At 39.3% G+C, this 12,432-nt stretch overlaps 1 protein-coding gene across 11 annotated transcripts in view; it reads left to right on the top strand.

Annotated features, from left to right (window-relative positions):
* pbx4 (pre-B-cell leukemia transcription factor 4) overlaps positions 1-12,432 on the top strand; it is a 472,408-nt gene that overhangs the window by 448,383 nt on the left and 11,593 nt on the right. For 6 of the 11 annotated variants that reach the window (XM_059639960.1, XM_059639963.1, XM_048521988.2 and 3 more), the window contains 2 exons: positions 4,947-5,015; positions 5,414-5,526. The exons of 1 other annotated variant lie outside the window; for it this stretch is intronic. In XM_059639960.1, the coding sequence (XP_059495943.1) occupies positions 4,947-5,015; positions 5,414-5,526 (182 nt within the window). The remainder of the gene's footprint in view (positions 1-4,946; positions 5,016-5,413; positions 5,527-12,432) is intronic. 4 more of the 11 variants (XM_059639962.1, XM_059639964.1, XM_048521989.2 and 1 more) reach the window with 1 other exon arrangement.

Here is a 12,432-nt window from a genome sequence, read left to right as displayed (position 1 = left end):
TTTAGCTTAAATGCAACCTGTCCTTGTACAAGCCCCAGCTGCTCTGGAAGATTTCTCAATAATCCACGTACCTGAAGTCTCCCTCCTAGACCAGCTTTTTAGCCATGTTTTTAACTATCTTCCTATTCCCCATCGTACTGGAACGTGGCACAAGAATAGTATAAAGATTTCAACCCTAAAGGTTCAGCTTTTCAACTTCCTGCCTAACTCCCTGAACTCACTTTGCAGGAACCCATCTCTATTTCTGATGATGTTGTTAGAATCAATATGGACCACAACCTCTGGCTGCTCACCCTCCCACTTCAGAATATCCTGTGCCCACATATCCTTGACTCCAGCTTCAAAGAGGCAACACACCATCTTGAATCTCATTTGCAGCTACAGAAATGTTTTTTTGTGCCCTTGACTATAGAGTCCCTACCACTACTGTTCGCCTATACTTCAACCGTTCTGCTGTACAACAGAGCCAGTCATGGTGCCACTGATCAGGCTGCTGCTGCTTTCCCCGAGAGGCCACTCCACCAATAATATCAAAAACAGTTTACTTGTTTGAGAGGGGAATGGCTACAGATGAGTCAACACTGCCTCCCATGCTTACTTGTCTTTCTGTCCAACTCTATCTATCTCTTACTGGTGCTATCCACAGCATTCTCAGTGCCCTGGATGCTCCATAGTGAGTCCATCCGCAGCTCCAGGCTCTCCATTTGGCAAATCTGGAGCTGCCACATAGTCACCGGAAGTGTCTCTGATTTCCTACATATTGCAGGAGGAGCATTCCACAGGTAAACTTTAGATGTTACATTTGAAACTGTTATCACAGGTTTTAAGCCTGGAAAATGTGCCACTTGGCAACTGAGGAACAATTACCTGATTTATTACTTTGCTCATTGCCAGTATGCAAATTGCTGCAGAATTATTCATGAGTTTTGCATTTTCTCCACTATACTAGAAATAAGTGGTTTTAAAAATATAAGCTCTATCATTATTGCCACTCAGTTATTGATTAAATATAGTACCCTAAATTTGCCTATAACAACTAACCATAAAGGTTATCCTATGTCTTGCATGTTGGAATCTAGCCAGCTGCCGTATATTCAGTTTTTTTAATGGTTGAGGCACTGAGTTCTTAGTTTAAACAAAGATAGATTAAGGACTGGTCACTGATTGTTATGGGTTATGAAGATTATTTTACTGCTAACCAGTGAATTACTGATAAATACGTATACAGCAGTCCATGTTTTCTGAGGATAAAGTAACTAAATATGTCTTGAAGCTTTTGGACAAGTTCTGTATACTTTACACCTATTGCCATTTGTATATGGTTAATAATACACATGAGATTGGTTTCAAAGGAAAACTGTCAATGTTTCTACTCACCAAATTCCAGAAATTGCTGTTAGTTTCTCGTAATACTCCAGTGGAAACAAAGTAAGCATGAGCAGAGAGGATGGCCAGAGTGTTGCAAGATATGTCGCTATGTTTCTCATCGTATCCCCAGGTGCAGACACAGTTCCTTGAACAATGACTAAGGGATATTGGCTTTATAAAATTCAGGTCTTTGAAGAAGAAAGTTACAGACCCATGTTTCAGGGAAATTTGCTGCCAACCTCAAATATAGGGATTGGAGTGTTGATGGTTAACAAACTGACCATTGCCGTCTGTTCTTGTAGCACCAGCTGTTTCCAAGCTACCATAGCATATATCTGAAATCGTATCTATTTAACAATAGCAGCAATGCGAAGATGCATTTTCATTCAGTAGGTTTGCCCAGCCAGCCAATCTGGCTCCTAGAGGACATATACTCTTAATTAACTTGTTCAGACTTGTTAAGACACACCATTAGGACTGGTAGAACTTGAACCCAGACAGGCTGGTGAGGAGTATTACTGCTAAGCCACAAGACCCTAATTTGGCTACGGAAAGCATGTACAGAAATGGCACTTCTTGCACAAGGAGGTGACTAAAAATTAGAGCTAGGTTGAGTGTAAAGCATCTTGAGAAAAATTACAAGCAGCCAGGGGAAGTATCACATTAACTCAAGCCAGTATTTTGTCTTTTGTTTCCAGAGAGCTGTTCATGTTAGCATATTCAAGACAAGATTCATAGACTTTTGGATACTAAAGGAGTTCAAAGATGGTAATAGGGTTAGTACAGAGAAGTGAAGTTGAGCAAGATCAGCCACGATCTGCTCCAATGGTGGCACGGTTTTCAGGCTCAAATGGCCTACTCCAGCTTCTTTTTTTAAAATTCTTATATTCACTTCACCACAGAGAAAATCAATATGCTACGCTTGACTTGATCTTTGTGCTAAGGACTTAAAACCTCGTCATTTCATAGAATTATTATAAATACTGTTAATTTATCTGGATTGATTAGGGTGACTCCTGTCTCACCTCCAGGATTGCCAGAGCAGTTTTTTTTTGCTGCATTTCTGTAACTTCCCGTTGAAAAGAAGCCTCATGTAGCATTCATTTCTGTCACCACGCTGGTTAACCTATTTTGCCAGAATAAGAAGGTAAAAATACAATGAGGAACAAGTAATGTTTCTAATAATGCAACATGGAAGTTAGTGCTCAAAGAGGGTTGGAATTACAAACCATTTTGGCCTAAATTTTGTTGCTCAGTTCATCAAACCCACTGTAGGAGCAATTTACTGCAGATGCTGGAATCTGTACTGTAAGCAAAAAATGCTGGAAATCACAGCAGCATCCATGGAAAGAGAGCAAGCCAACATTTCAAGTCTAGATGACTCTTCCTATGAGCCCATGTGAATTATAATGTGAACTGTTTTTAAAACATGAAAGTTTATTTCTCTGAATTCTCTAGACTCCATTTGATTCTCCACAGTAAAATCCAACACAAAATATTCATTTAGTACCTCTCCCATTTCCTGGGACTTAATACAAAGACAACCTCCTTGATCTTTAAGAAACCCAACCCTCTCTCTAGTTACCTTCTTGCTCTTAATGTATTTGTAGAATCTCTTTGGATTATCCTTAACCTTACCTGCCAATGCTCTCTCATATCCCTACTTTGCCTTCTGGATTTCTCTTTTAAGAATGCCAGTACACTCTTTATATTGATTAAGTGATTCAATTGAACCACCTTGTCCGTATCTAAAAAAAATTCTCTTTTATTCTTGACTAGAACTTCAATATCTTTAATCATCCATTGTTCATTAATCTTACCAGCCTTATCCTTCGCTCTAACAGGATCAAAAAGCCTCTGAACTCTCTTCATCACACTCTTGAAAGCATCCCATTTGTCAGACGTCCTTTTAAACTGCGAACAGTCTACTCCAAACAACTTTTGAAAGTTCTTGTCTCACACCATTAAACTTTGCCTTACTCCAATTTAAAACTTCAACTTTTATGGAAGGCTTATCCTTTTCCATAACCATTTTGAAACAAATAGAATTATGATCGCTAGACCCAAAGTGTTCCTCCACTTTTACTTCAGTCACCAGCCCTGCCTTAATGCCTAAAAGAAGGTCGAGTTTTGCTCCTTCCCTAGGAGGAGCAACCACATATTTATAAAGAACAATTTCTTGAGCACATTTGACAAATTCTTCACCATCCAAATCTTTTAACACTATGGTAGTCTCACTTAATGTTTGGAAACTTAAAATACCCCATTACTGCAACCTGATTATGCTTACATATATCTGAGATCTCCCTACGTATTGTTTCTCAATTTCAGTCTTACTTTTGGGAACCTATAGTACAATCCCATCAAAGTGATCTTTCCTTTCTTATTTGTAATTTTTATCCATATATTTTTCACTGGACGATTTTTCAGAAATATCTTCCCTAGTTACAGTAGTAATGTATTCCTTAATCAAAAACACCACCCCCCTTTCTTGCCTCCCTTCCTATTCTTTGTAAAGCATATAAAAATGTGAACATTGAGCTACCAGTCTTGTCCATCTCTCAGCCTAGTTTCTGGAATAGCTATCATGTCCCAAACCCATGTTCTGAAACATGCCCTGAGTTCATCAGCCTTACCTTTAAGACCCCTTGCATTGAAATAAATGCAGTTTAGTTCTTCAGAGTTACTACATACTCTGACTCTCTCTTGTCTTTCTTTTGTAACTGATTTGCTCTCCTCACATTCAGAACTTTTGCCATCAATCCTTCCATTTACACATCTACTTAGGATTCTTCCATTCACCTTCTCTATCAGTATAAAGTCTCCCTTAATAGAACAAGCAAACCTCCTGCCAAGGTGTCAGTCCCTTTCTAGTTTAGGTTTGACCCAACCCTTTTGAACAGGTCTTTTCTCTCCCAAACCACATTTCAGTTGTTCAAAAACCTGAATTCCTGAACAATACATCAGCTCTTCAACCATTGATTTATCTCCTTTAACCTTTTGTTCCATTCCTTGTTTGAGTTTGGCATTGGGAGTACACAGAAATGACTATTTTTAAGGTTTTGTTTTTTAATCGTCTACCAAATCTCTTAAATTTACTCTGTACTGCTTCGATCTTTTCCCTAAAAATGGCATTCCTACCAATATGTACAATAATTTCTGGCTTCTCATTGTCACCTTTAACAATATGCTTGAAACTTTTAGAAACATTCTCAATTCTAGCACCAGGAAAACATCAAACCGTCCTAAAATTAGGCTCACTGCCACAGAATTGTTTGTGTATGCCCTGACAGTCCACTATAACAATAGTTCTAATAAATCTTGAGTATGAAGATCCATTCAGTTTCCTTATAGGCTGTATATATCTGTCTGGAACAGGTTGTGAACGGCAACGTATAAGAATCCCAGCTTTAGATGTAAAAGTAAAAGTGGGCACACTATTAGTAATGCATAGACTGGAACAGACTTTTGCAACAAGTTAGTAGAAATATGTTGATCCAAGTTTGGCTTTTTTGGATGGTTTTCCATCATTCAGACTTCTTGTACTAAACTCAGTGACATTATGCATGCCCTCATAGACAGCAGTAGGTTGGAGTCAGAGAGGACCCATACCAATCTGGTGCTGACAACAGAGATGCATGGTTCAGGTACAGCGTGTGACCACTTCATTCTCATTCTAGACCTACTAATTTTGCATGTTGCTTTGACTTTCCAAATGTTTCCCAAGGTACACTCACATCAGTGTTGATGCTGTCTAAACAATTAAATCTAATCACTCTCAACTGAAACTTTTTTCCTACTATCCATTTTGTAAATGAATCAACAAATAAAAATGAGCCTTGCAGGTTGTGTAATGCATGTGACAATTTAACAGCTATTATGAGCATTCTGAAAGGTTTAATCTGGGCATTTTTAGTGCATGCAGCTTTGTTCTCAACTAACCCCTTCCTTTTGGCACTTTCAGCTTGTCTCAGTGCTTGGCTCAAAGGGGCCTTGCTGTATGCAATCTGTGCGTGATTCAGGTGCCTGACTGTTTCCTTTCCAGGTTCTTCTGGTTCTTTTAACATGCCAAACTCTGGAGACTTATTCATGAACATGCAGTCACTGAATGGGGATTCTTACCAGGGTTCTCAAGTTGGAGCTAACGTGCAGTCACAGGTAGGCATAGGATGATTCATTTGGACATTACAAAGAGATTAGAATAATAAACCACTCCCACAAAGAGGAAGCTTCATAGATGGCGAGGGCCTAACTAATGACTTTATGAGACCTAAATGGCCAATGTCTATAAATACCCAACTGAGTAAAGTCAATGCCACCAGATTCTTGAGTATGTGGCCCTCCTAATGTCATCGCGCTCACTTGCTTAGAAAACATGATGTGTTCAGTTTCATTATAGGAAGTGTCGGTTGTGGATGCTTTTAAGTGTGGGATTAGGTGGCTTAAAGTTTCATGTTTCATCTACTATTCATCACCATAATACTGTGATAGAATTAATTAGAACTATCATCTGAGTGAGCCTTCCTACATTTTGATAATGCCACTAGATAATATTGTGCAGATAGTTTCCAACAGTTTGAGGGATTTAGGTGTGATAATGGTTTGTACTGGGCATTGTAATTGGCCTTAGTGTTACCAAGCTATTGAGAAATACACCAGTCAGTTTCCTGCCCAGTAATCCCTGCTAGAGGGGTTGTGTGTTAGTGGAATGTGAGGACAGGGTCCTCCCCTTAGCTGATTTGTCTGAATGGGCTCACCAGTCATTCTGGTGAGAAAATGCAATGAAGCTGGCTGCAGTAGAACTACCCCAGAATAGAGGCATGGACTATCTTCTAAACAGGGAGAAAATTCAGAAGTCTGAAGTGCAAAGGGACTTGGGAGTCCTAGTCCAGGATTCCTTTAAGGTAAAATTGCAGGTTGAGTTGGTAGTTAGGAAGGCGAATACAATGTTGGCATTTATTTCAAGAGGACCAGAATATAAAAGCAGGAATATACTTCTTAGGGTTTATAAAGCTCTGGTCAGACCATATTTAGAGTACTGTCAGCGCTTTTGGGTCCCTTACCTCAGGAAAGGTATACTGGCGCTGGAGCGGTAGAGAGTAGTTTCATGAGAATATCCCAGGAATGAAAGGCTTAACATATGAGCAACATTTAGGAAATCTGGATCTATACTTGATGGAATTTAGAAGGATGAGGAGGGATCTCATTGAAACTTACAGAAGACTGAATGGCCTGTACAGAGTGGACATTGGGAAGATGCTTCCATTAGTAGGAGACACTAAGACCCAAGGACACAGCCTTAGAGTAAAGGGAAGTCCCTTTAAAACGGGGATAAGGAGAAACTTCTTCAACCAGAGAGTTGTGAGTCTATGGAACTCATTGCCACAGAAGGCTGTGGAGGCCAAGTCATTGAGTGTATTTAAGACAGAGGTAGATATGTTCTTGATTGTCAAGGGGATCAAGGGTTATGGGTACAAAGCGGGAGAATGGGGTTGAGAAAACTATCACCATGATTGAATAGCAGAGTAGATTTGAGGGCTGAATGGCCTAACTTCTGCTTTTATGTCTTATGGTCTAACAGATACCATCAGGATCAAAGACCAGGAAAGTGGGTTTATGTAACAGTGATCTGGAAGATTTGAGGTTGAGCTTCCTCAATTGAGTGAGAACTACTGAAAACCTTGCCCTTTAAATAGAATTGGTGGGTTAACCAAGACATCTATACAGACCATTCATTTATATGTGTTGCAAAGTGCCAGTGTTCCAAATTGAGAGGAAATATTAATATTGAAGAACAAACTGGGAAACAAAAACTTGAAAGTAAAGGGCTGAAAGTAGAATGGCGGTGCTTTGGGAAATGCATTTAAAGGTCAGATTGAGTCCTGTGCTGGTAAAATCAATGTTGTATTTGCTGTCATTGTTGGACTGGTGAAAAGCTGCTCATGATGCACTGCAGCATGAGTCACCCACAATCCTTCACATAACACTGCATTTAGGTTTTTTATTGTATTTTCCCTAACAGTTCTTTTATCTCATTTACAAAATTGAAAAAAAATTTATCTGAACCATGATTCAAGGCATACAGTTAATATAATCAAAGGGTATTAACCCTTTCTTTTAAAATAAACCTTGATTCTTTTTCCCATTCAAAGCAAGAATGCCTTTAACATCTGGAGATGTTTGATGGTTTACTCAGAGTGTCCCAGTGAAACTGCACATCAGAGGGTTGCAAGTTCAGGTTTCAGTACAGAGATCTGTGCTCGTAATCAAAACTTACGTTATTGTTGTTGTATTGAGAGAATGTTGCACTGTCAGAGATTGACTTCCAAATGCAACCATGTCTGCCCTCTCATGTGGACTTAAAGGACCCCGCAACATTTATTCAAAGAAGAGGAGTGGAGTTCACGATCATGAATCATCCCTCAACTAACTTCATCAAAATGGCAGATTATTTGGCCATTTACTTCATGGTTGTTTATCGGAACATAACGACTGCACTTCAAAAATACTTCAGTGGCTTAAGCTACTTTGGGACATTTCCTCCTTACTTCCCATAGTACTTTTGATGTCCCAAAGAAATCTATTAAACTTTTTCCCTTGGTGCCTTTCTGCAATATTTTCATGGAGCTGCATTGGATGTTAAATTCTCTCATCAGTTTGCTCTGTACTGGGGAGCAGACACTTCATGCACTCACTGGCAAAGCCTGGCTGTTGGGTGGAGGATGAGAGGTGGAAAAAATCTTGTGTTTGATCTGTAACCTTGGCTAATGGCTTGAACCTGCTGACTCCTTAGAAAACTCAGTAGGACCCTGCTGACCATACAAGTAACACACTTAATTTTGTTTGCATGTGATTGACAGTGTGGGAAAAGCAGGAAAAACAGGAACTCAAGTATTGAGAGTTGCCATCTACCTCAATGTACATTCGGAGAATTTGTCCTTCACTTCATTGCTTTATTGTCATTCTCTTGCATCAACTGTATTAGCTGGTCACGTTACTGACATTCATTGGAAGTGACCTGTTAGACAGCAAACAGTTATAATTGAGGCTTTATAGCCTTTCAACAATGTCAAGCACATAATAGACACTGCTAGTGGAGATAAATTGCCAAGGGAAAAGGACAAGGTTAAGTATGCCAACATATCCGTTATAATCTGAATCAGTGTCAATTTCCATCTCCAGACTCCTATTTTCTCCTCACTTCTGACATATGTTGTCTTGTTTATCCATTGATTATTTAAAACAGATTATTTAAAAATTCTGATTACGCACAATCCAGATGCAGCTTCATTGTGAGTGGGGACTAACACCTCCCATACGTGGTCACACTGAAATACTTTCTGTTGAATACGGTTGCTTAATAGAACCCAAGAAGGGTTGCTTTATCTGGTCATGCCATTAAAACTGTGTCAGCAACACATTTCGCATGGTCATAATATCTTAGGGGCATTTGCTAATCAATCCAATTTGAAACTGGTGAACCAAGTGTAGTGTCCAGCTGAAATGAGATTATGAAATGACAGAGTTGTACCAGGATGCAGATGTAATTCCACCCTCATTTTAAATGTGTATATTCTGTACGTATTTTCAAATTTCCAGTATAAATTTTATTTTTTATTTATAATTGCAGTTGCGTAGATAATTTATCATTCTGCTGTTGCAGAGTCATAGACTCATGCAGCATGGAAACAAACTAGTGGTTTTCTCTTAAAATCACATCGACCCATAAAAACTAGACTGAGACATATGGAACCTTCACTTTTGCATATACAAAAGAGATGCACTCTTCCAATAGGGGAAGAAAATTCTGCAAGCTGTTACAGAAAGTTGATTTTATGCTACCTGTACATGGACTTTACGTTGTTTGAATATGCCAAACACTAATACTACACATGTTCCACTTATCCAGTCATGGTCAAATTTCACCTATCGTGTTTGGGTGATAAACTGACACCAGAGCACACGGGCAGGAAAGAGGGGAGGTAAACAGACGGTCAATTGCTAAAGCTTTAATTTTGTTTTCATGGGAAATGTAACCTTAATTACTGGAACATCCTATCTGTTTATTTCTCCAATGCTCTGGCTTAGTGACTTAGGGTAGCACATCTTGCCTTCTTCTCATGGGAAAAGAACCATTTTCTCTGGGCCTAGCATTGTTTACGCAGGAATATCATCTTTTTGATGTGTGATTCTTTGCAATTCTGGAACATGACTATTTGTTTCAAACCTTTCTCGTTTGTTTGTGCCCTATCTATTCTGCTAACGTCTGACTCCAAACAACCTTAGTATACTGTTTTTTTTTCAACGATTCTTCCTAAGGTGCATTATTTGCTCCAAATACTAAGATTTGTTAAACTTCCTATTTTAACACATTTTCCCCCTTTTCACTGTAAATGTGCCCTCTTCAGAGTTGAAGAGTTTCTTTATTGGAGTTTGGGATCCACAGGATGAATTGTCAGTTCACGGAAAGATCATAGAATCTCTACAGTGTGGAAAGAGGCCACTTGACCTATTGAGTCCACATCAACTCTCTGAAGAGCATCCCACCTGGACCCCGACCCTGCACACTTTGGGACAATTTTTAGAATTGCCAATCCACCTAACCGGCACATCTTTGGATGTAGGAGGAAACCAGAACACCTGGAGGAAACCCACGTAGATGTGGGAAGAACATGCAATCTCCACACAAACAGTCACCCAAGGCTGAAATCGAACCCAGGTCCCTGACTCTGTGAGGCAGCAGTGCGAACCACTTGAGCCACCATGCCACCCATGTTGTAATCTGTGTCTAAGTTTCTCCAGGGTGTAATTGGATAGTTACGACTACTGCCACCGAAACAAAATGCTTTCAACACTCAGGCGATCTGTCAGTCTTGAAAAGAGGAGGCGGTGACAATATCCAATATAAATCCATCATTAGAATGAGAAAATATTAATGAAATATCACAGACATACGCTTTGTCTCTCATACATGCAGCTCACCACTGCTTTCTCAAGAACAGTTAGGGATGGGCAATAAATGCTGGCCTGGCACCAATGCCCACATCATGTGAATGAATTTAAAAACAAATAGACAATCAGTGCTGGAGTAGGCCATTCAGCCCTTCGAGCCAGCACCACCATTCATTATGATCATGGCTGATCATCCACAATCAGTATCCTGTTCCTGCCTTATCCCCATAACCCTTGATTCCACTATCTTTAAGAGCTCTGTTTAATACAGGATAATGACTACAATTTGCATTTATAACCTTTTAATATGGTTAAATGTAGCAAAAAGCTTCTCTGGGCTGTTATTTTTAAAAATATTCACAGGGCTGCATGAGAAATCAGGACACTAAAATATGTATCTTTTAAGGAGCATCCTGAAGGAGGAGAAGAAAGCAGAGAGTAGGGAATTCCAAGCTTAGATAGCAGTGGAATTATGGTAATTGGGAGTTGTGAGATCGCGTTCAAAGAACCAGACGACCAGGATCAGTGAGTGGCGAAAATAGCCTCTTTATTGCACCTTCACAGCAGCATGATGTAAGGAGAAATAGAATTCCGCAAAATCATAGCTTAAAATCAGCCATTTTATATAGAATTCAAGCATACATTAACATTCTAATAGTTGATTGTTAAGCAGTAGACATTATACAAAAACTGTTTTGTAGGAAATCGGAGATGATTTAAACATGAGCTAAATGTTACCGGTTATTGTTGAGTGTTGATGGTTCTTTTAATGAGGTTAGAGTGTCCTTACATAATTCAAAAGGTGTTAGTCTTGTTTAGTTAGTTTCATGGTTACGTCCATCTGTGGGTTCTATTTACTAACATTCATTCATTCAAGGTCGTGCGGGTTTGGACATAGCGCAGTTAGTTTTATTAGTAAGTTAAGGGTTGCTTACATACACTGCATAGCGTTTGTTAGTTCTATTAGTGGGGTAAAATTTTATATCCATGTTGAATAAAAACTTGGGACAAGTACTTGGCTACATAATGTACAGGAAAAATCTGCAGGGCTATCCAATTATCACCTTTGAAACTTGGAGTTACGCTAGCTGGAGGGAGAAGATAAACGACTCGGTGTTAGCAGCTATTGAGTTGGATTTTAATATCAAGTAACAGTTTTTGGTGCAGGGGTGCAAAAAGATTCCATCCTGTAGTGTCTGTGCAGTTTTGTTAGCCATCACGCCTGACTGCACCTTTGAATGTAATGTCTGTCTTGTTTAAATAGGGTTAACATTGCGCGTTATGCATGAGTGCGCTTTCAGATGGGGTGTAACTGCAAGCTGATGTGGTTGTAATCCAATACGGTGGCGAACCCCTGAATTAGTTTGAATGGGGGCTGGCTAGTACGGGAAATCTGCAGTTAGTATTATAACCATGAATTAGTGGGTTAATGGATTAATAAACATGATTTATGGAGTTAAGTTAAAAGTTGTTAACACGTTTGAATTCTGATATATCAGAGCGCAGAAGAGTTTGCAATTTTAAGAGTGTAGAGTTTTTGAGCTGATGAAGGTTACAGTGATAGGCAGAGGCAAGTGCACAGAAGAATTGAAACTATTATTCCAGAACTGATTTCGCAGTTCCTAATGCAAAATTAAAGACAGACTGGTAAAAATTATGCAAAAAATAGCAATTGTTTCTTCAGTTAAAAATATGATTTCTGCAAATATATACATTGTATTAGGAGCATAAGAATGCAAGTGGGAGGGTCATTTGGCCCCGGAAGCCTCAAATGAAAACTCAACTGATTTGTGACCCAGAGATAACAAGGTGAACAGCGGATGAACACAGCAGGCCAAGCAGCGTCATGAGACCCAGCTCCTCATACCCATCTTTGCCCAGGCCCTTTACTAACTTCAGTTTACAAAAATCCACAAGCTTCAATTTTTCCTCAGAATCTGTTCTAAGGGACTTAATAAAGTGACTTCTTGAAGTCCATTTAGATAATATGAATAGACATTCCCGCTTGCGTATGAATATACAAACATATGAATTAGGAGCAGCAGGCCCCTTGAGGCTGCTCTGCTATTCAATAAGATCAAGGCTGATCTAGAAACAGTAGAGGAGTTAAGC

This window comes from Stegostoma tigrinum, chromosome 35, assembly GCF_030684315.1.
Source record: "Stegostoma tigrinum isolate sSteTig4 chromosome 35, sSteTig4.hap1, whole genome shotgun sequence".
In the NCBI taxonomy this organism is placed as follows: Eukaryota; Metazoa; Chordata; class Chondrichthyes; order Orectolobiformes; family Stegostomatidae; genus Stegostoma; species Stegostoma tigrinum.
Note: the sequence above shows the minus strand (reverse complement) of the source record. Positions and strands in the feature narration are given on the sequence as shown.